The sequence below is a fragment of the Chiloscyllium punctatum genome, chromosome 10 (genome assembly GCF_047496795.1).
Source record: "Chiloscyllium punctatum isolate Juve2018m chromosome 10, sChiPun1.3, whole genome shotgun sequence".
In the NCBI taxonomy this organism is placed as follows: domain Eukaryota; kingdom Metazoa; phylum Chordata; class Chondrichthyes; order Orectolobiformes; family Hemiscylliidae; genus Chiloscyllium; species Chiloscyllium punctatum.
In genome coordinates, this window is record NC_092748.1 from 112147270 (window position 1) to 112171508 (window position 24239).

General features: G+C 45.0%; 1 protein-coding gene across 1 annotated transcript in view; it reads right to left on the minus strand.

Annotated features, from left to right (window-relative positions):
• Positions 1–644: 644 nt before the first annotated feature.
• wnt10a (wingless-type MMTV integration site family, member 10a) overlaps positions 645–24239 on the minus strand; it is a 75611-nt gene continuing 52016 nt past the window's right edge. Inside the window, exon 4 of the mRNA XM_072579945.1 lies at positions 645–1557. Within this exon, the coding sequence (XP_072436046.1) occupies positions 1048–1557 (510 nt within the window). The 3' untranslated portion in view covers positions 645–1047. The remainder of the gene's footprint in view (positions 1558–24239) is intronic.

Below are 24239 nucleotides of genomic sequence, written 5' to 3' on the forward strand. Positions count from 1 at the left end.
TGTTCCCAAACTGTAGGGATTCTATTCTATGATTCAGTTGAGGTATTCAAGAGAGTATTGGATGAGTGTTTGTATAGAAAGGGTGTATGGGGTAAAGGGGAGAAGATAGGAGATTGGCACTGGGTAATAGACCTCTACAGGCATGATGGTGCTGAATGCGCTCTTTCTGAGCTAAAACTATTCTGTGAAGGTGGAAGTGGGTACTGTAAATGCTGGAGATCAGAGTCAAGGTTAGAGTGGTGCAGGAAAAGCACAGCAGGTCAGGCAGCAGCTGAGGAGCAGGAAAATCAATGTTTCGAACTGTGATTGGGTGAAGTCAGTCCCCTTTGGGGTTCTGTTCAGGTCCCGACACGAACTCATGACGGTTTACAAGAGCTTGTTGCTTTGAATTTAAGTTTAATATTAGCACTGAACATGAACACCATTATCTGTTATATTAAAATAACTTATAATACATTAGACAACAGCAATAGGAAATTAAACAATGAACACACTATTACAAATAATTACACATTTGTTCATTAGCTATCTTATTCCCTGCCTTTTCATTGCAGTTGTTCGCCCTCCCCCCCCCCAACGCTCCCCCACCCACCCACCCCACACACCCACCCCCCCCCCACACACCCACCCCACCCCACCTCACCCCGACCAACAACTTCAGTTGGCAAAGTCTTTGAAGACGTTCCTGAGCCTGTTGATTTCACAAGCATCCTCCGAGTCTGACTAGGGTTCAAGTCACCTTGAGAGGGAATAGAACGCAGGGCACGGTGCACTTGGGCAGGAAATCCCAGGAAATTCCGAAGGAAGTGACTCTGCCTCAGTGGAAGAAGGGATGGGGAAGGGGTGGAGGTGGGAAATGAGGGAGACAAGGAGGTTTGCCCTTGTAAAAGGATGGCAAACTTCCAAAGCAGTGCAGAAATGTCGGTGCCAATAGCTTCTTTGGCTGAACTGTGCCCTCCCTTTTTGAGTCGAAATGTTCCCAGTTCTGTTGTTTGTTTTATAATCTCTCTCTGGAGTTCCTATCTCCTGTGACAAGTGTGCGGTCCTTTATTTACACACACTGACCCACTCTGTCACTCGGCATTCTTCGCACGCCACATAGCAGCACCAGTGGAACTTGCAGTTGCACCTCTCCCTGCGCGTCTGCCGCAGGATGTTGTGGCCCCGGCCGCAGCACAGGCTCTCGCAGTTGTCCAGACCGGGGCTGGTCTTGTTGCAGATCCGGCCCCGCGTGCCCGCTGAGTCCAGGCCGGGCTCGCTCTCGCAGAAGTTGGGGGATTCCTCGAAGAAGACCAGCTCTCCAGCGTTGGATTTCCTTCGGTGCGGATGGTGGTGTGGGTGGGGGTGGCTGTGGGAGTGGTGGGGGTGCGGGTGGCTTTGCTCCACCTGCCCAGTGTTGCGGTTGTGGGCTTTGATCAGCGTGGCATTGTAGAACTTGCGCTTCAGCAGGGTGCCCACCGTCCTGAAGTCGGGGGTCACCTGCCAGCACGTTTTCAGCTGGCAGCTCCCTGACGTGCCGTGGCACTTGCATTTCCTCTTCATGTTGTCCGCAATCATCTGGGGTAAAAAATAAAACAAAAATATAGGGAGACAAAAGGTACAGGGATTCAGATCAGACAACATGAATGGACTCTCTCGTCTCAAATAATGCAGATCTTGTTAACGCTGCTCTCTCTTAGAGTGCACCCTGTGCAATGTAGGCTGTAGAGGTATCCCTTTGCTTTTCAAAAGCTTACTTTATGCAACTTCACTTTTACGAAAAACCAACATTTTCACTAACTGAAATAAATCCCAAGTGGATTTTCACTTTTACGATAAAAGGCGAGATTTTTCCCATTTCAATTAATGTTTCTTCACTTTACGCCATTTCGGCTTACAAAAGGTTTCATAGGAGCCCTCAGATAACAGAGGATATCTGTATGCCTCTGTCTAAGTCTTTTTGATCTGTACATCCCTGCTTACTGTGATCTACCAGGACTGCTGGCAAACAAAGCTTTTCACTAAACTTCGGCACACGTGACAATCAATCAATCTAGGGACAACAAGGAGCATAGGAGCAGAGGTAAGTCATTCAGCCTGCTCCTCCATTTAATACAATCACTGGTCATCAAACATGTCAGGCCGTTAAAGCATAAGACTGAGGAGTAGAAGCATACCATACAGGACAATGAGTCTGCTTTTTTTTTCTACTTGCTGGTAAGATGTGGACATTGCTGGCTGGGCTGGCATTTATTGCCCGTCCCTAGATGTCCTTAAGAGGTTGCCCTTGGTGAGCTGCCTTTTTGAATCATTGCAGTCCATGTGCTGTAGGTTCTTAGGGAGAGAATTCCAGGATTTTGATTGAAGGGATGGCGATATATTTCCAAGTCAGGATGGTGAGTGGAACCTGAAGGGGCTTGAGGGGAACTCGCGGGTGGCTGTGTTCCCATGTATCTGCTGCCTTTGACCTTCTAGATAATAAAGGTCATGGGTTTGGAAAGTGCTGGTGAATCTTTGATGAATTTCTGCAGTGAATCTTACACACTGCTGCCACTGAGCGTCGGTGGTCGAAGGAGTGGATGCTTGTGATTGTGGTGCCAATCAAGCGGCTGCTTTGTCCTGGATGGTGTCCAGCTTCTTGAGTGTTGTTGGAGCTGCATCCACCCAGGCAAGTGGGGAGTATTCCATCACACTCCTGACTTGGGCAATGTAGATGGTGGACAGGCTTTGGGGAGTCAGGAGGTGAGTTACTCACTGCAGGACCCCTAGCCGTTGACCTGCTCCTGTAGCAACTGTGTGAGTCGAGTTGAGTTTCTCTGCCTTTCAATGCAATCACGATTGACCAAAAACTCCAATTTAAGTTTTCGAGTTGGATAAAGTTCTTAGGATTAAAGGGGTCAAAGGATGTGGAGCAAAAGCTGGAACAGGGGGCTGAATTGGCTGATCAGCCATGATCATATTAAATGACAGAGCAGGCTTGAAGGGCCAAATGGACTACTCCTGCTTCTTTTTTTCCCCATAAACACTATCCCCATAACCTTATACACCATTGGTAACCACCAATCTATCAAACAATTTCATAGCATACAGGACTATCGGCCAAGTGCTGGAGAATGGGATTAGAATGGATAGATGCGTGATGACCAGTGTAGAGACAGTGGGTTTTCACTATGCTATAAAAGGTCTATGACTCTAAAATGTTGAAACAAGAAAAACAAGAAATTAACGTTTTGAGTCCAGTGACCAGAACTGAAGAATTTAACGTATGGAATACCTCTCTCTGATTTAAGCTTAGACTCTTACTAAATAAGTTATGGCGAGCAATGTGTCACACGCACTGGTTTACATAACAAAATAAAGCCAACAGCAATGCAGCTGCGCAATGTCTCTAATATTATCAAACACTTCAAAGTGTTCCTAGGCTGGGAATAAGATCATGGCTGATCTTTTCACAGACTCTGCTCCACTTATCCGCCCGCTCACAGTAACCCTAAATTCCTTGACTGTTCAAAAATCTATCTTTGCCTTAAAAACATTCAGCGCGGTAACCTCGACTGCTTCCCTGGGCAGGGAATTCCACAGATTCACAAGCCTCTGGTTGAAGACGTTCCTCCTCAGTTCAGTCCTGAACCTGCTCCCCCTTATTTTGAGGCTACGCCCCCCCCCTGGGTTCTAGTCTCACCTGTCAGTGGAAACAACGTCCCTGCTTCTGTCTTATCTGCTCCCTTCATAATTTTATACATTTCTATAAAATGGGAGTACTCTGATGATAATTCACAAGACTAATAATTTCAATACACAAGGCCAATGAATGGGTCGATGAAATTCACTTAATTAAATTTGTATTAAGAAACTGGGGTCATAATATGTTATGGTGACCATGTAAAAAATCCTGCTCCTTAACATTGTGTCTCAAGGTTATTGTTAAAATCACACAACACCAGGTTATACTTGGAGGGCCGAAGGGCCTGTTCATGCCTGTTCTTTGTTCTATAATCCAACAGGTTTATTTGGAAGTACTAGCTTTCGGAGCACTGCCCCTTCATCAGGTAGCTAACCCTAACTCTAACCTTTACTACCCCACCTCCACCCCACCCCAGCACCTCCACCTCTTGGTTATTGTAATAATCTTTAAGGAGAAATGTTTCTCCCCATCTACCGTGTTTATACCCCTCAGAACTTTGTACACCTCAATCCGAAACTTCCTCAGCTTCCTTGTTCTAAAGAAAACAACCCCAGCCTATCTAGTCTCCATTCAGAGCAGGAATACTCCATCTCAGGCAACACTGTGGTGAATCTCCTCTGCATCCCCTCCAGTGCAATTATATCTGTGTTGGGAATTGAGACATGCAGGGTCTGATAGTGGTGGAGATTTTTTAAGGTTCTGGTATAATTCTGTAAAACATTACCTGTGGAAATCAGGAGAGTAGACCAATGTAGCCACTGATAGTATTTCTTAAGAGATTATCAAATTTAAAAAGAGCAAATAAATCGTGTGGATAGTGCCACCAGACTAGTAATCCAGAGTCCGTGGTAATTCTCCAAGAACATGGTTCAAATCCAACTGATGGAATTTCAATTCATTTAACAAATCTGGGAATTCAGCATGTCCTTAAAGACTCTGATCAATTTGTATAGATGCACCATAGAAAGCGTCCTATCTGGATGTATCACAGCTTGGCATGGCAACGGATCCACTAAAGACCACAAGAGATTACAGAGTTGTGAACACAGTCCAGTCCACCACGGAAGCTAACCTTCCATCTGTTGACTCCATCTACACTTCTTGCTGCAACACAGCCCACATCATTAAAGACCCCTCCCAACCCGATTATAATCTCTTCCATCAGAGAGAAGATACAAAAATTTAAACACATGTACCAACAGATTCAAAAACAACTCCTTCCCCGCTGTTATTAGCCCTCTCAAATTTCAAATTTAATGTTGAGCTCACCCTTTGTGCACCTTCTCTGCAGCCATGGCATTGTATTCCTTGCTCTGATCCATTACCCTTATGCACTTTGAGCTGCCTGTACTGCTTGCAAAACAAAACTTTTCACTGTACCTAGGTACATGTAGCAATAGTAAATCTAACCTAATCTAATCAATATAATTAACCTATCTTCAGTGACAGTGAACATAAAACTATCATCTCTCGTTGGGAAAACCCACCCAGTTCTGCAATGCCCTTTAAGGAAGGAAATCTGCCATCCTTGCCAGTCTTGCCTACATGTAATTCCAGACCCAATAAGGTTGACTCTTAACTGTTCATTGCAAATGCCCAGAAAGGGCCTCAGGTCAAAGGAAGCTGGGGATGGGCAACAAATGGCAGACTTGCCAAAGATACCCACATCCCTCAAAATAAAACTAATTGGTGCAGAACCTGTTGGCATTTTCTCAGGTGTACCTTACTGCATTTGTCACCTCTACCAGACGTAGTAGTGGGTAAGGATTGTTTGACCTTGTTTACTGTTACTAATCCTCCTTAGTCTTTGCTGCGTCTCAGTTATTAATGGGGACGATACAGCACCATAGAGTATCTATAAAAGTGACACTGCTTTAGATAACAAGAAAGATTATTCCATGTTAGCAATAAGTACAGCTACTTTTGGTCAGTCATATACAGTTGGGCCTGAAGGAGTTGGTACAAATACAATGCCCCTCTCCTTAATATAGAGTAAAACTCCTCATCTCCACCCTCAGACTGTGTGTGACATCAGTAGAAAGGATGGAGTCAATGTAACATAAACATTTATCCCTTGAGAACCATTTTCTTTTCCAACAAACCCCTGCGGGAATTCAGTGCTGGTGATCATAATTGAGTCTTTGTTTGTCTTCCTTTGGTATCTGAAAGTTCCAGGCTGTTACACTTAATTGTACTTGCTTTAAGTTACTTCCTCCCTCCTAGAAAGATGTTTATAGTCCTCCTTCATCTCCAACATCTAACTATTTACAGCCAGCTCATGCACACTCTCCATTTGCATAGCACTGACTATTGCCTCCTGAGACCAGAACCATAAGATGGAGGAAGTTAAAGATCACACAATACCAGGTTATAGTCCAACAGGGGGTTTATCTGGAAGCACTAGCTTTTGGAGCAACAGGTGGTTGACAAGATGAAGGAGCAGTGCTCTGAAAGCTAGTGCTTCCGATATAACCTGTTGGACTATAACCTGGTGTTGTGTGATCTTTAACATTGTCCACCCCAGTCCAACACCAGCATCTCCAAATCATAAGTTGGAGGAGCAGAATTAGGTACTTTGAGATGGATCCATCATTCATGTCTGATCTGATAGTCCTCAACTCCCCCTTCCTGCTTTATCCCCTTGATTCCCTTACTGATTACAAACCTGTTTATCTCAGCCTTTAGTATATATATGATAACCCAGCCTCGACAGCCCTCTGTCATAAAGAAAACAAATTTACACCGTCCAAAAGAAAACCACTTCTCTTCATCTTATTCATGCTCTAATTCACAAAAGTTCCCTATCCCATCCCATCCCGAATTCACACCACGGTCGTCATCCTGAAATGGTTTGGCAAAAAAAAAATGAGAGCTCCAGGACAAAATGGAATCCTTTCTGAGAGAGTTGTGAGCATTGGCTTTGTTTGTAAACCACATGTGAAGGAGAATCTTCTGTAGAAGGCTTCCTTTAAGCAACTAAGGTGAGGGAGTGCGATCCTGGCTGTGAGACACAACCCTTAGATTCACTGGATTCATTCCCGTTAGAACATAGAAAAGTACAGCACAAGAACAAATTAAACTAATCCCTTCTGCCTCCTCTTGGTCCATATCCCTCCAGTCCTTGCATATTTATGTGCTTATCTGAAAGTTCCTTAAAAGCCCCTATCATATCTGCCTTCACCCCTACCCCTGGCAGCAACGTTCCAGACTCCTACCTCACTTTGTGTAAAAAATTTACTCTTCACATCTCCTTTGAGCTTTCCCACCTTAAGTGCATGCTCTCTGGTATTAGACATTTTAACTCTGGGAAAAACATTCTAACTGTCAACCCTAACTCTCACAATTTTATAATCTTGTATCAGGTCTCCCCTCAGCCTCCGTTGCTCCAGAGAAAACAACCTGAGTTTTTCTAGCCTTTCCTTACAGTTCATACCCTCTAATCCAGGCAGCATCCTGGTGAACCTCTTCTGCCCCCTCTCCAAAGCCTCCACATCCTTCCTGTAATGTGGCGACCAGGATTGAACACAATTCTAGGGACAAGGGGCTTCAGTTGGAGAGATGGAGAAGTTGATGAGGACAATGCTGACTGGAGATCTGATTAAGATGTTCAAAACCATGAGTGGTTTCAATAGAGTGGACAGGGAGGAGCTGCTCCCACATGGGAGAGGTTCGAAAACAAGAGGGCACAGACGCTAGCTAATTGGCAAAGTAAGTAAAAGTGATATGATTAAAACTGTCGTCACGCACTGACTGGAAGGTACTGCCTGAAAGTGAGGTGGGGGCAGCTTCAATCAAGATATTCAAAAGGGAATTGCTACTTGAGAAAGGCCAACATTGAGGGTTCAAGGGAGAAGGTGGAGAATGGCAATGAGTGAATTCTTCATGTGGGGAGCCAGTCCAGGCATGATGGGCCACATGACCACAGTCAAGATTAGAGTGGTGCTGGAAAAGCACGGCAGGTCAGGCAGCATCCAAGGAGCAGGAAAATCAACATTTCAGGCAGTAGCCCTACATCAGGAATCATGCTCTCCTGATGAATGGCTCCTGCCCGAAACATCGACTCTCCAGCTCCTCAGATGCTGCCTGACCTGCTGTGCTTTTCCAGCACCACTCTATCCCTGACTCTGATCTCCAGCATCTGCAGTCCTCACTTTCGCCCAAATGACCACAGTGCAGGCTGTAACAATTCCAAGCTTCTGTGCTTTGTCCTCGTTTCAAAGAATCTGCAACACCCCCCCCCCCCTCCCCCAAACCTTTTTGACACACACAAACAATTGTTAATGCTCTAACCTTATTAAGCAAATCTATTAAGAAATAACCTGACAAATCAAGCTTATTGGGCGGCCAACCTGGCATGTGAATGGCAAAAATGACCTGAAATTGCCTTAAAATGTTATTAAAGACCGAGTTTGCATTTTGTGCAAAGTTTTTTGCAATCTCAGGATTTCACACCTTTTAATCCTCCAGGTACATGTGAAGTACACTCACCATTGTGCGTTTTTTTACGTAAAGGATGTTATCCAAATAAAGCCTGTTGACAATTGTCAGGCAGCATCTGATTCCTGATGAAGGGCTTATGCCTGAAACATCAACTCTCCTGCTCCTCGGATGCTCTCTGACCTACTGTGCTTTTCTAGCACCACACTTTTGGACTCTGATCTCCAGCATCTGCAGTCCTCACTTTCTCCCTGCTGACAAAGTGCTGAGTACAAAGATTAAGTACTGAGCAAGAGCAGAGTCCCATTGGACACTGGGGCACAAACACAGGAGTGAAAGGAGGATTTCAAAACTCGCACAAAGTTTGCCCAATTGTTTGCAAATATAAATTTTAATGCTCAATATACCTTGTTCTAGATTAGAGTGGTGCTGGAAAAGCACAGCAGTTCAAGCAGCATCCGAGGAGCAGGAAAATCGACGTTTCGGGCAAAAGCCCTTCATCAGGAATAGAGGCAGGGTGCCTGCAGAGTGGAGAGATAAATGAGAGGAAGGTGGGGATGGGGAGAAAGTAGCGTAGAGTACAATAGGTGAGTGGGGATGGGGATGGAGGTGATAAGTCAGGGAGGAGGGTGGGGGAAGGTAGCAAAGAGTACAATGAATGGGGGTCAGGATGAAGGTGATAGGTCAGAGAGGAGGGTGGAGTGGATAGGTGGAAAGGAAGATAGGCAGGTAGGACAGGTCATGGGGATAGTGCTGAGCTGGAAGTTTGGAACTAGGGTGAGGTGGGGGAATGGGAAATGAGGAAACTGGTGAAGTCCACATTGATGCCATGGGGTTGAAGTGTTCCGAGGTGGAAGGTGAGGCGTTCTTCCTCCAGGCGTCTGGTGGTGAGGGAGCGGTGGTGAGGACCTCCATGTCTTCGGCAGAGTGGGAGGGGAAGTTGAAATGTTAGGCCACAGGGCGGTGTGGTTGATTGGTGCGGGTGTCCCAGAGATGTTCCCTAAAGCGCTCTGCTAGGAGGCGTCCTTGTGTCAATTTGACTGCTTTCACTTGTCTAGTTAATTCCAAATGTCTTCATGAAGCAATAGAGTGGAATGAAAGAAGCTGTAACTGAGGACAGTTTCAGAAAAGCAAGTCTCATAATCACCTGCGATTATTTGTTTACATTTTCTGATCAACCTGTTACAACACACCTAAACATGGGCTCCTGGTTCGGAGGGAGGGACACTGCACCACTGAAGCCCTCGTGCAAGGTACTGAAGTGACTGAAGAGGAGTCAGACCAACCCTACAAATGGCACCCCACTAAAACCCATTCTCCTACCCTATTTCCTGCATTTGTGGCCAAGCCACCTAACTTGCATGTCTCTGGACTATAGGAACAAAACCAGAGCACCCAGAAGAAACCCACACAGACACGGGGAGAATATGTAAAACTCCACACAGACAGTCGCTGAGGTTGGGATTGTACCCAGGATCCCTGGCCCTGTGAGGCAGCAGTGCTAACCACTGATCCACCCAGAATCAATTGCTTTATAATGGCTTCAATATTTGGCTGAAAGGAAGTTTGAAATGGCTATTACTGACAGTACTGTTTGAGTAGAGTCTTACTTTTTTAAATGCATGCTTAATGAAGGGTTAACACATCTGGCTAAAAACAGACAAAACAAAGAGCTTAAAATATTTTGATTTTGTCACTATTCTTGTTTACCTCTGTGTAACAGGCACAGGGTATGAGATAGGGCTTCTGGCGCATTGTGAGATTATACGTTGATTTAGTCTATTAAAAGGTGAAGGTGAACATTCTGTTCTTGTTGCTGCAATGGGTGACTTTCCCTTTGTTCCACCCCCTTCTGAAACTGTAGACTATCACTGGAAAATCAACTTCAGTGGTGTAATCACCACTGTGATTACAACCTGGTGTTGGTTAGTGTGAGGGATCTCTCAGAGAGTTCCCTGCATGTCACAGTCTGGACCCATGGCTAGTGATGGGAGGGGCACTGTCATTCCAACACATGGCTCAGCAATGCTCTTTGCTGCTGTTACTGCTTGCCATTGTTGCACGTTGCAACGATTTGCAGGCCAGTAATCAGCCCACTTGGACATACCATGAACACACTTCTCTTGACTGTCACAGACTGAGGAGGAATGTGGGTGGCTCAGTGGTTAGCACTGCTGCCTCACGGGACCTGGGTTCGATTCCAGCCTCAGGTGATTGTCTGTGTGGAGTTTGCGTGTTCTCCCTGTGTCTGTTTGGGTTTACACTGGGTCCTTATATTTTCTCCCACAATCCAAAGTTGTCCATGTTGGGCGAATGGGCCATGCCAGATTGCCCTGGGGTGTGCAGACAAGGTGGGTTATCTATGATAAATGCAGGGTGATGGGTGGGGTACTCCTTGGAGGGGTGGTGATACAGACTTGACGGGCTGAATGGTCTCTTTCCACACTGTTAGGGTTCTATGGTCCTTTTGACAGAGAAGCACTGCAGGACTATTGGCATTCTGATTACATGCCCCTGAACATTGATTAAACTATCGTGTTATATTCCTGTCCTCATGCACCACAAGACCTATCTCACACCCTGTGCTTCTTGCTCTCTTCATGTCTGGCCCTCAATCATTAGACATTTAAGACATTCCTACCCAACCCAGGGGAAAGAAAGAGGCTGGTGGGTCTTATGGAGTTCTCTTTCCCAGAGGGCTGTGGGTGCTCAGTCATTAAATAAGTTCAAGACAGAAAATAATAGATCCCTAGTTACCTGTGACACCAGGGGATATGGGAATATTGTGTTAGAGTAGATAATCAGCCATGACTTAGAATGACAGAGTAGGTTTGATGGGCTGAATGGTCTACTCCTATGTTTCCTGCATTCCTAAAGTCAAAGGGAATCTTGTCTTCACCCCCGTGTACCCTTTACCCTACACCCTTTTATTCTGTCACCTTTGCTCCCCATATGTTATCCTCGCTAAGTATCTAGTTCCTGACGATAACCCAAATAACTCAGAGGTATCTCTCAAAGGGCAAGCCCACTGTGATAAAAAGGAAAGGGGAAATAGCAAAACACTTAGTCCAAATATAACGGAGAAAAAGGTTTATAATTTGCACATTTGAGGGGGGTTTCAGACCGTGGTGCTTGTTTTTGAAGTGTGCTCACTGTTGTGGAAAGCCACAGCAGCTACTGTTGTGCACAGCAAGATCCCATCAAAGCCAAAAGATATATGGCCGGATCATCATGTTTTTTACTGAGATTGGTTGAGAAATAATTGTCGACGAGGCAAGGGCACCAGAAGGAATTCCTATCTGCCCCTCCCCCCGTTATTCTTTAAAACAGTTTCAAAATTTATTGTCAAAAGTTACAAACAAGTAAAAGACATTGAACCAAAAATGAGACAGTGAGCGATTATGATGTATTGGTAATTAGATTAGATTCACTCCAGTGTGGAAACAAGCCATTTGGCCCAACAAGTCCACACTGACCCTCCAAAGAGTAACCCAACCAGACCCATTCCCCTACCCTATATTTACCCCTGACTAATGCACCTAACACAATGGGCAATTTAGCATGGCCAATTCACCCTAACCTGTACATCTTTGGATTGTGGGAGGAAACCAGAGCACCCGGAGGAAATCCACACAGACACAGGGAGAATGTGCAAACTCCACACAGAGTCACCAGAGGCTAGAATCAAACCCAGCTCCTTGGCACTGTGAGGCAGCAGTGTTAATCACTGAGCAACCATGCTGTCCAACATCACTTGGATAGTAACCTAGGCAGATGCTGTAAGGATTAGATTACTTACAGTGTGGAAACAGGCCCTTCGGCCCAACAAGTCACACTGATCTGCTGAAGCGCAACCCACCCAGACCCATTCCCCTATACCTAACATTACAGGCAATTTAGCATGGCCAATTCACCTAACCTGCACATTTTGGACTGTGGGAGGAAACCGGAGCACCCGGAGGAAACCCACGCAGACACGGGGAGAATGTGCAAACTCCACACAGTCAGTCGCCTGAGGCAGGAATTGAACCCGGGTCTCTGGCGCTGTGAGGCAACAGTGCAAACCACTGTACCACCGTGCCACCCAAGGAATATGAGGTCAAACCCCACTGAGGATACTACCACTGGAATTAAGGTCTAATGAATAAAATTCAGAATTGCAAGCTATCCTCCATAATGGTGACCAGGATAACCACCAGCGATTGCTGTGAAAACCCATCAGGTTCACTAAAAGAAAAGATTTACAAGGATGTTGCCAGGGTTGGAGCTCTAGGGAGAGGTTGAATAGGCTGGGCCTGCTTTCCCTGGAACATCGGAGGCTGAGGGGTGACCTCATACAGGTTTATAAAATCATGAGGGGCATTGGATATGATAAATAGAACATAGAACATAGAACGTTACAGAGCAGTACAGGCTGTTCAGCCCTCGATGTTGCGCCGACCTGCGAAACTAATCTGATGCTCATCTAACCTACACTATTCCATTATTATCCATATGTATATCCAATGCCCATTTAAATGCCCTTAACGTCAACGAGTGTACTACTGTTGCATGCAGACCGTTCCACACCCCAACTACTCTCTGAGTAGAGAAACTACCCCTGATATCGGTCCGAAATCAATCACCCCTCAATTTAAAGCTATGTCTCTTCATGTTAGGCTTCTGAGGAAAAAGGATCTCAATGTCCAACCTATATAGTCCTCTGATTATCTTACAAATCTCAACTAAGTCACCCCTCGAAGAACTCAATAAGGTTAGTGAGGCATGACCTACCCTTCACAAAACCATGTTGACTATCCCTAATCAGGTCTGCAGATGCTGGAGATCAGAGTTGAGACTGTGTTGCTGGAAAAGCACAGCAGGTCAGGCAGGTCCGAGGAGCAGGAAAATCGACGTTTCTGGCCGGAGCCCTTCATCAGGAAGAAGGCCTTAGGGTTTTCCTTGATCCTATCAGTCAACAGCTTCTCATGTCCCCTCCTGGCTCTTCTTAGCCCTCTCTTTAGATCTTTTCTGGCGAACCCATAAATCTCAAGCCCCTTATCTGAGCCTTCATGCCTCATCCTCACACAAGCCTTCTTCTTCCTCTTGACAAGAGCTTCAACGTCTTTAGTAAACCATGGCTCTCTCTCTCGACAACGACCTCTCTGCCTGATAGGTATATACTTATTAAGGACCAGTAGCAGCTGTTCCTTGAATAAGCTGCACATATCAACTGTGTCCATCCCCTGCAGTTTCCTTCCCCATCCTATGCATCCGAAATCTTATCTAATCACATCATAATTGCCTTTCCCCCTGTTATCCCTCTTTCCCTGCAGTATATATCTATCCCTGCCCATTACTATCGTAAATGTAACCCTGGGGTGGGGGAGTCTAGAACTAGAGGGCATAGGTTTAGGGTGAGAGGAGAAAGATATAAAAGAGACCTAAGGGGCAACTTTTTCACGCAGAGGGTGGTACGTGTATGGAATGAGCTGCCAGAGGAAGTGGTGGAGGCTGGTACAATTGTAACATTTAAAAGGCATCTGGATGGGTATGTGAATAGGAAGGGTTTGGAGGGATATGGGCCGGGTGCTGACAGGAGGGACTAGATTGGGTTGGGATGTCTGTTCAGCATGGACGGGTTGGGCCGAAGGGTCTGTTTCCGTGATGTATATCTCTATGTCTCTCTGACTCTAATGTCCGCCATCTTTACCTGGCCTGGTACCTGTGACTCCAGGCTCACAGCAATGTTGCTGACTCTTAACTGCTCTCTGACGTGTCCTAGCATAACAGGTACACGGTTCCTTGAAAGTGGAGGCACACATAGAAGGTTGAAGAAGGTGTTTGGTACGCTTGCCTTTATTGGTCATGACACTGAGCACAGGAGTTGGGAGATCAGGTTGCAGTTGTACAGGACATTGTTGAAGCCACTTTTGGAAGACTGTGTACTCTTCTGGTTGCCCTTCTACAGGAAGGATGTTGTTAAACTAGAGAAGGTGCAGAGAAGATTTATAAGGATGTTGCTGGGACTTGAGTGTTTGAGCTTTCAGGAGAATGGCCTGGGGCTATTTTCTCTGGAGCATCGGAGGCAGAGGTGACCATATACAGGTTTATAAAATCATGAGGGGCATGTATAGGGTAAATAAACAAGGTCTTGCTCCTCAGGTGGGTGAGTCCAAACAAGAGGGAATAGGTTTAAAGTGAGAGGGAAAAGATTTTTTTAACAGAACTGCTACAGTGTGGAAACAGGCCCTTCAGCCCAACAAGTCCACACTGACCCTCTGAAGAGTGACCCACCCAGACCCATTCCCCTACTATCCTATATTTAGCCCTGACTAATGCAACTAACCTACACATCCCTGAATTATATGGGCAATTTGGCATGGCCAATTCACCTAACTGCACATCTTTGGTTTGTGGGAGGAAACCGGTGCACCCAGAGAAAACCTACACAGACACAAGGAGAATGCACAAACTCCACACAGACAGTCACCTGTCCCCGCCACTGTGAGGCAGCAGTGCTAACAATGCTGCCTTAGACAGGATCTGAGGGGTAACTCTTTCATGCAGAGGGTGGTGCGTGTATGGAATAAACTGCTGAAGGAAGTGGAGCAGGTGGGTGCAATTACAACATTTAAAAGGCATCTGGATGGCTATATGAATAGGAAGCATTTAGAGGGATGTGGCCAAATTTTGGTAAATGTGACTAGATTGACATGTCTGGGCATAGAGGGTGAGTTGGATTGAAGGGCCTGTTTCCATGCTGTTACTCTATAAGAGTCAGTTCAAGGGCAATTAGAGATGGGTGACAAATACTGGGTTTGCCTGTCACACCCATATTCCATGAAACAGTAAATTTTAATAATGTCTTTACAGTACAGGAAATAGGCCATTCATCCCAAATGGTGTAGTCTGATGTTTTTGATCCAGAGATGCCGCCTCCAACTCCTCTTTATCTAACAGCTTCACTATCTCCTCTTTTTACTGCTTATTAGCTTCTCTTTGACTGCATCCTGTGCTTTTCCCCGGAGCTCAGTCCCCATTCTAAGCCCTGTCTGCAGCAAAGATGTGCTGACTCTGCAAACTGCAGGAGTTGACACAGCAGCTTTCCCCAGGGCCACAACCTGTCTCACACTCCGTTCCATCACTCAGTGGCTCCTGGGTCCAAGCCCTGTCCTCACGGCCCCTGTGATCACAAGCATCTGTCAGCAACTAAACAAACACTTTGCAACCAATGACTGTACAGGAACAAACAACACGCAGAAAAACTGGTGGTTGGGAGCAAGAGCAACGGCAGCCTTTAGACTAATGACCTATCCAGCAATCTAGGCAAGAACAGCTTGCATTAACCTAGTTGAGTAAACACTTCTTTTCCAATGAGCCTCAGGGGAAAAAAAATTAATTCCCAGATAAAGGTGTGTTTATTGAACAGGTGACTGAAGCTTGGTTGTAGAACTGAATTATAAGTTTAAAAATCACCCAATACCAGGTTATAGTCCCACAGGTTTAATTGGAAGCACATGAGTTTTCGGAGCGGCGCTCCTTCATCAGATGGTTGACCACCTGATGAAGAAGTGTCGCTCCGAAAGCCAATGCTTCCAATTAAACCTGTGGGACTATAACCTGGTGTTGTGTGATTTTTAACTTGGTACACCCCAGTCCAACACCTGCATCTCCAAGTCATGAATTATAAAGAGCATCTTAATGGGAAAAGGTGAAGCAGGGAGGCAATGGTCAAATGGTATTATCGCTAGGCTGTGAATCCAGAGATCCAGGTAACATTCTGGAGACCTGAGTTCAAATCCTGTTATGACAGTGTGTTGAAGAAGATGTTTGGTACGCTTGCCTTTATTGGTCATGACACTGAGCACAGGAGTTGGGAGATCAGGTTGCGGTTGTGCAGGACATTGTTGAAGCCACTTTTGGAAGACTGTGTACTCTTCTGGTTGCCCTTCTACAGGAAGGATGTTGTTAAAATAAAAGTCTGGCTTTAAGAGTCTAATAATGACCATGAGATCATTGTTGGGAAAAACCCATCTGCTTCACTAATGCCCTACAGGAGTGTTACTGAACAAAAGAGACTTTGGAGTGCAGTTTCATAATTCCTTGAAAGTGGAGTCACAGGTAGATAGGATAGTGAAGAAGATGTTTCGCATACCTGCCCTTACTGGCATTGAGTATAGGAGTTGGGAGGTCATGTTGCGGCTGTACCGGACATTGGTTAGGCCATGTTTGGAATATTGTGCACAAGTCTGGTCTCTCTCCTATAGGAAGGCTGTTGTGAAACTTGAAAGTGTTCAGAAAAGATTCACAAGGATTTTGCCAGGATTGGAGGGTTGGAGCTATAGGGAGAGGTTGAATAGGCTGGGGCTGTTTTCCCTTGGACCGTTGGAGGCTGAGGAGTGACCTTATAAGAGTCTTATAAAATCATGAGGGGCATGGATAGGGTAAATAAACAAGGTATTTTCCCCTGGGGTGGGGTAATCCAGAATTGGAGGGCATAGGTTTAGTGTGAGAGGGGAAAGATATAAAAGGGACCTAAGGGGCAGCTTTTTCATGTAGAGGGTGGTGTGTGTATGGAGTGAGCTACCAGAGGAAGTGGTGAAGGCTGGTAGAATTACAACATTAAAAAGGAATCTGGATGGGTATTTGAATAGGAAGGGGTTAGAGAGATAAGGGCCAAGTGCTGGCAAGTGGGACTAGATTAGGTTAGAATATCTGGTTGGCATGGACAAGTTGGATTGAAGAGTTTGTTTCCACGCTGTACATCTCTATGACTCTATAAAAGGAAACTGCCATCCTTATTTGGTCTGGCCTACATGTGACTCCAGACCCACTGCAATGTGGTTGACCCTTAACTCCCCTCTTCGATATCTAAGGATGGACATAAATGCCGGGGCTAGCCAACATTCGTTCAGAAATGAAAAACAAACAGACCTCAACGAATTGAGGAGCTTCTCAAGATTGAGAGGTTCCAAAGCTAATGCAGGGATCTGAAAATCTGGAGACATTTCATCACCTGAGGATGAAAATTTCTAAATTGAGCATTGCCAGTTCAGAATCCAATTTATCAGGCAAGCCCATGGCTTCTAAGGAACCAAGCACTATATATTCATCCCCTAGCCTTCATAGTTACCAAGCTGTGTGTTGATCGCAATGGTCAGGGGTTTGCAAATTCCACTGTCAGTGGGGTCTTGCATTGTGAGGGATACAGATCAGAATATCTGGGAACAGAAGCATTCAATCACTCTCCTTGACTCACACTCCCTTTGACTAAAATGTTCCCATTGCCATCACAGGGTTATGACTTCAAGTTGTTACCAGTGACTCAGTGGGGAGCATTCCCAGTCAGAAGGTTGTGAGTTCAAATCCCTATGCAGTAACATCAGCACAAACTCCAGGCAGGTTCTTCAGTGCAGTGTTGAGGGAGTGTTGCACTGTCAGACATAGGAACAGGAGTAAGCCATTCAGTCCTTCAGGCCTGCTCCACTGTTCGTTATGATCAGGATTGATTGTTCTACTCAGGACCTTGAAACCACATTTTACCTATACCCTTCGATTCCTTTAGCCCAAAGAACTACTTTCTTGGAATTGGACTCAAAAGGACCAGGTTAGTGATTCAGATTGAAGTATGCCTGTTGTTAACCCAGCCTGGTAAAAGTGGGCCTCAATTATGAATTCATTGGAGCCAAGCGAGTTCTAACAGCTTCTTATGCTCCATTAGTGCTTTGAATGGTGAGGGGATTGTTTCAAATCAAAGGGTCATGGCTTGACTGACTCAGCCTGCCTTAATTGATGGTAAAATGGCGCACTAATGGTCAGCACCAGTTCAAAAAGTCATGTTCTCGACACTGTGATCTGTAACAAGCTGCAGATATAATTACAGACCGGGTGACTTCAAAGAGACGAGAGTGCAACTGCCTACAAACTGGATGTTTTATAGGGAGGGGAAGGGAATGAGGGAGGGAACGAGAAAGAGAGCATCTTGCAGAGAAATTACCCCTTAAAACCTGCCATTATCATTCATTGTTCAATGCAGATAGCTGTGGAGTAATCGTCAACTGTGATTAGTCCAATTACATGCTAAGAGCTAACTGGACCAATAGATGTGGCAGGAGGGAATATAATCAGGCAAGGTGGTAATAATTGAAAAGATATGGATCCTTCAAATAAGCACTTAAATGGAGCATAATATGCTCATTGTTTGTCAAATGTAAAATTACACACTAAAAAACTTACATTTACATTGCATCTTCCCTGACCTCAGAACATACCAAAGCATTTGACAGATAATGAAGTGCTTTTGAAATGGAGTTGCTGTACAAATACAGGAATGGAACACAATTACTACAATCTTCCTTCCGATTACAAGAAGTAACATGATCCCAGATTAACCGACAAGAGAGTATTACAAACACACCACGTTGATATGTTGTTCAGTACACCCTGTGAGTGACACCGTGTCGATGTGTGATGTGGTGAAAGAGGTGGGAAATAGTCCCTGGTTGAAGGAAATGGCAGGAGCTTTGGCCTTTTATTTAATCTACTGTGGTCAAAATATGAATGGAGAGAAACAGAGGGGTGGGAGAGAGGAAGAGAGAGAGAGAGGGGTGGGAGAGAGGAAAAGAGAGAGAGGAAGAGAGAGGGGTGGGAGAGAGGAAAAGAGAGAGAGGGAGAGAGGAAGAGAGAGAGGGGTGGAAGAGAGGAAGAGAGAGAGAGGGGTGGGAGAGAGGAAGAGAGAGAGAGGGGTGGGAGAGAGGAAAAGAGAGAGAGAGGGAGAGAGGAAGAGAGAGAGGGGTGGGAGAGAGGAAGAGAGAAAGAGAGGTGGGAGAGAGGAAGAGAGAGAGAGGGGTGGGAGAGAGGAAAAGAGAGAGAGGGAGAGAGGAAGAGAGAGCGGGGTAGGAGAGAGGAAGAGAGAGAGGGAGAAAGGAAGGGAGAGAGAGGGGTGGGAGAGAGGAAAAGAGAGAGGGGGGGTGGGAGCAAGAGAAAATAAAACCAAAAAAGGAAAAAGGGACTTGGATTTCACTAGTTTCTGCCAGAGTCAGGTCTCCCATGAAAATCAGTGGTTTCACATCTGCCTGGGAACCTTCAATTGTGGCTCCCTGATCCTTTTCTCCCTGCCCCCAATCCCCAGTACCACACTTATCCCATAGCTACACAAATGAACATCACCGCTTCGAGAGGCCTTACTACAGATCAACCTCCTCCCCCACTTCTCGTGACCCCTTCGAGTCAAATGTCATTACCACAAACTCATGAGAATTGGCAATTAGCCCATCTTATCAGAGGATGGAGCTCAGCTGACATTAATGAACCTTTCACTGGGATCACAGCAAAAACATTGCTCTAAAGAGAACCCTGTAATTATTGACTAATACAGTATACCCTTCAGCACATTGTGCTGTGTTGGATCTTTGAAAATTGATTAATCCCACCCCTATTATTCTTCTCCTGCAACTCTTGTCAAGTGGATATCAAATTCCTCATTTTGAAAGTTTTTATCGAGGAACAAGGCATTTTTCCAGTATCATACACGAACCATAAGTTAGATACGTTGTTTTGGTACCCAAGATTTAGATTGGTGCTACCATTGGGCTATAATTCTAGGTGCCCAGCCTAATACTCTGGGAGTTCAGATTCAAATCCTACCATAGCAGCTGCTGTAAATCTTTTTTGTTTCAAAAAGCCCCTTCAAAGGTCTGCAATCTGATTAATTTGTCCAAACTGGTTTTCATTCGGTTTCATTTGGCTTACTTTATTTATCAAAATAATATCTATAAGACACAGGAGCAGAAATTAGGCCATTCAGCCCATCAAGTCTGCTCCACCATTCAATCATGACTGAGAGGTTTCTCAACCCCATTCTTCTGCTTTCTCCCCATAATCCTTGATCCCCTTGATACTCAGGAACCTATCTATCTCAGTCTTAAATATACTCAATCACCTGGCCTCCACAGCCTTCTGTGGCAATGAATTGCATGGAGTCACCATCCTCTGGCTGAACAACTTTCTCCTTATCTCTGTTCTAAAAGGTCTTCCCTTTACTCTCAGGCTGTGCCCTCGGGTCCTAGTCTCTCCTACCAATGGAAACATCTTCCCAACATCTACTCTGTCCAGGCGATTCAGTTTTCTAAAATCAGAATGGATTTTTTCATTTGATTTGATTTGACTTATGATTGTCACATGTACCTCGGTACAGTGAAAGGATTTGTTTTGTGTGCAGTACAGGCAGATCATACCATACAAAGTGCATTTGGGTAATAGAACAGAGTGAGGAGTACAACGTCACGGCTGCAGAGAAGGTGCACAGACAGCAAGATCAACATTAAGTTTAAAACCTGAGAGGTCCATTCAGAAGTCTGATAATAGCGGGGAAGAAGTTGTTCTTCAATCTGTTGGTGCGAGTTTAAACTTTTGTACCTTCTGCCCGACGAAAGAGGTTGGAAGAGATTAAAACTGGGGTGGGAAGGGTTTTTGAGGATGTTGGCTGCCTTTCCAAGGCAGTGAGAAATGTGGATAGTGCACACAGCAAATACCTTCAAAACAGAAAGGGACCTGGGGGTACATGTGCACAGAAAGATTTAAGGTAGCAGGATCGATGGAGACATAAAGCACATCGTGATCTCAGCTTCATTAATATGGATACAGAGAACAGGAACAAGGAGCTGATGTTGAACTCCAATTTTAATTGAAGCAATGTGAAGTTTCTTTCTGATTTTGACCTCAGTTGTAGTATCCCCTTGAAGAGATTATTGCTCTTTTACTTTGGTTTGTATTTAGATTAGACTACTTACAGTGTGGTAACAGGCCGTTCGGCCCAACAAGTCCACACCGACCCGACAAAGCACAACCCACCCAGACCCATTCTCCTACATTCACCCCTTCACCTAACACTACGAGCAATTTAGCTGGCCAATTCACCTAACCTGCACATTTTTGGATTGTGGGAGGAAACCAGAGCACACCCACGCAGTGAGTGTGCAAACTCCACACAGAAAGTCGCCTGAGGCGGGAATTGAACCCAGGTCTCTGGCGCTGCGAGGCAGCAGTGCTACCCACCGTGCCGCCCACAATTGCTTTCCAAAAGTATTATCACACAAGACTTGAGGGGCTCTTGTGGTACAGTGGTAGTGTCGCTTTACCTGAGCCAGCAAGCCTGGGTTCAATTCCCACCTGCTCCTTCAGGGTGTCATAACAAGTAGAAATGATGGTAGAGAAGGCCTAGGGTATGCTTGTCTTTACTGGTTGGGGAACTGAGTACAAGAGTCAGGATGTCATGTTGTAGCTTTATTAGATTTTGGTTAGGCCACACTTAGACTATTGCATTCAATTCTGGTCACGACATTACAGGACGAATGTGGAGGCTTTGAAGAGGTTGCAGAAGATGTTTACCAGGGTTTCTGGATTAGAGGGTATGAGCTATACAGGGGGGGCTAGAAAACTTGAGTTGTTTTCTCTTGAGCAGCACAGGCATGAGGGCAGACTTAATCGGGGTGTACAAAATTATGAGATGCATAGATAGGTTTGACGATCAGAACTTTTCCCTAGAGGTGAAATGTCTAATGCTAGGGAGCATTTAAGGGGAAAGGGGGAAAGTTCAAAGGAGATGTGACGAGCAAGATTTTTACACAGAGTGGGGTACGAGTCTGGAACGCGCTGCCAGGGGTGGGGGTGAAGGCAGTTAGGATAGGGGCATTTAAGGGACTTTCAGATAAGCACATAATATGCAAGGAATGGAGGGATATGGAGCAAGGGGAGGCAGAAGGGATTAGATTAATTTGCTATCATGTGCAGCACAACATTGTGGGCTGAAGGGCCTGTTCCTGTGATGTACTGTTCTACGTTTCTGAACAGGCTGAATTGAGAAATAGCACAAATAAGATGAGGTTTAGCGTCAAACTTCAGCAATGTAGATCCTTTGGGAGTGAGATCAGTAAATATTTCTTCACTCTGAGGGTATTAATCTGTCGACATATTCAAGAATGCAAATGTTAAAAGAGTGGGAGGAGAACGTGGAATATGACATTGAGATAGCGGCTTAACCATGATAGTATTGAATGGTAAAGCAGAGTTAAAAGGCTGAATGGTCTACTCCTGCTTCTAGTGTCTGTGTACTGGCATTCAGATTTGCTTAATACAAGATACCCAGTTCAAAATTGGGCAGAAACATTATGAAGAGAGTTGGCTGGGAGATGGGTTGGCAGATCACCTGGAGTAGTTTGTGACTGCTGCATCCTGTCACTGAACCCATTATTAAAGGCCACTGCCTAGTTTCAAGCTTCACCAACTGGGCTGGAATTGCGTTAGCATCATGGTCCAGACAGAATATCTCAAACATTGGGGCTGGTATAGCAGGAGATTAAATACCAATTACCATTAGAATCAGAGAGTCTCACATAATAGACATGATGGGCCGAAGGGCCTGTTTCTATGTTGACCAACAGACACCAAATCCTATTGACCTGTGCTTGCTCCATAGCCCACAATGCCCTGGCATTTTAAGTGCCCATCCAAATGCTTCTTAATTGTTGGGAGAGTACCGGCCTCTACCACCCTCTCAAGCAGTATGTTCCACCCTCTGGGAGAAAACAGATTTCCTCTCAATCACTTCCTTGTGAACTTAAACTTAAGTGCTTTGGTCTTAGAGATGTCTGCCCAAAGGGAAAATTCTACAATTCTGTTGAGTAGGCGCCTTTCCTGAGGCTGGAAAATTACCCCTTCTTGCACCTTCTTTATATAGTCTTGGCCTGTGACTGGACAAGTGAATCATAGAGTCATAGAGATGTACAGCACAGAAATGGACCCTTTGGTCCAACGTGTCCATGCTGACCTGATATGTTAAATTAGTCTAGTCCCACTTGCCAGCAATTGGCCCATATCCCTCTAAACTCTTCCTATTCATGTACCCATTCAGATGCCTTTTCAATGTTGTGTTATGAAGGTGCAAGGGGTACTGTACTTTTAAGAGAGTTGAAAGCTAGCAAGGACCTAGAGAAGCACACAGAGTACTGGAAAATTTAAAATGTAATATTTGGTCAAACAGCTAGATTAGCTGGATTGCCTGGAGACAAAAAAAATTCGAATTCAGCCAATCAGTTTAAATTAGGCCCCAAAATACCAAACTCCAATCAAGTTTGAATTTGGTATTTTGACAACATTAATACCAACAAAATGATTCGATGTTTTGGGGGCATAAAACAGAAAAAAATTGAACAGTTGAGGGAGAACTGCCAAAAAAACCAACAGATGTAGCCTGCTGGTAAGAAATCTCTGAGAGGTCTGGATTACAGTGGTGCTGGAAAAGCACAGTAGGTCTGGCAGCATCTGAGGAGCAGGGAAATCGACATTTTGGGCAAAAGCCACCACTCTAATCTCTGAGAGGTACCTGTCTAGAGAAGGAGTCTGCACAGAAAGAAACATCAACACCGACCTGGAGAACAAATCTACAGAGGAAGATATAAAGAGAAGAGTCGACCGCTGGCTGGATTTGAAATTTGAATTTTTTGGTAAATCTTAATCGGGGGTTTTATCGGACTAGTATTATAGAAGGGGAAGTTAAAAGATAAGTTAGAGAAAAGAGTTGTCAATAGTTGTGAGTTAATTATTCTCTGTTAGACCTTAAAAAATAAAGGTGTTAATTTGTTATTTTAAATAGTGACTTTTGGATTAGTTCTTGGCCTCTCGAATTTTCAGAGATTAGCACACAGGGTAAATCTTTTCAGTTACAGGTTTAAATTCACGGGGCGGGGGTTGGGGGGTACCCTGTGTTGTAACCTTTGTAATTGTACCAGCCTCCACCACTTCCTCTGGCAGCTCATTCCATACATGCACCACCCTCTGCATGAAAAAGTTGCCCCTTAGGTCCCTTTAAATCTTTCCCCTCTCAAATTAATATATGCCCCCTAAGTTTGCCCCCTATACCCTCTAATTCTGGCCTCCCCCACCCCAGGAAAAAGGCCTTGTCTATTTACCCTAAACATAGGGATAATGCAGTACGAGAGAAGGCCATTCAGCCCGTTGAGTGAATGCTGGTCCTCTTTCAGCAATCTAGTCCGTTCCCTGCCAATCTGTCCCCGTAGTCCCTGCAACTTTATTTCCATCAAGTCACCCACTGAAATTACGAGCTCGCCCTTCTTTTAAAACAGATATGAGGAGAAAT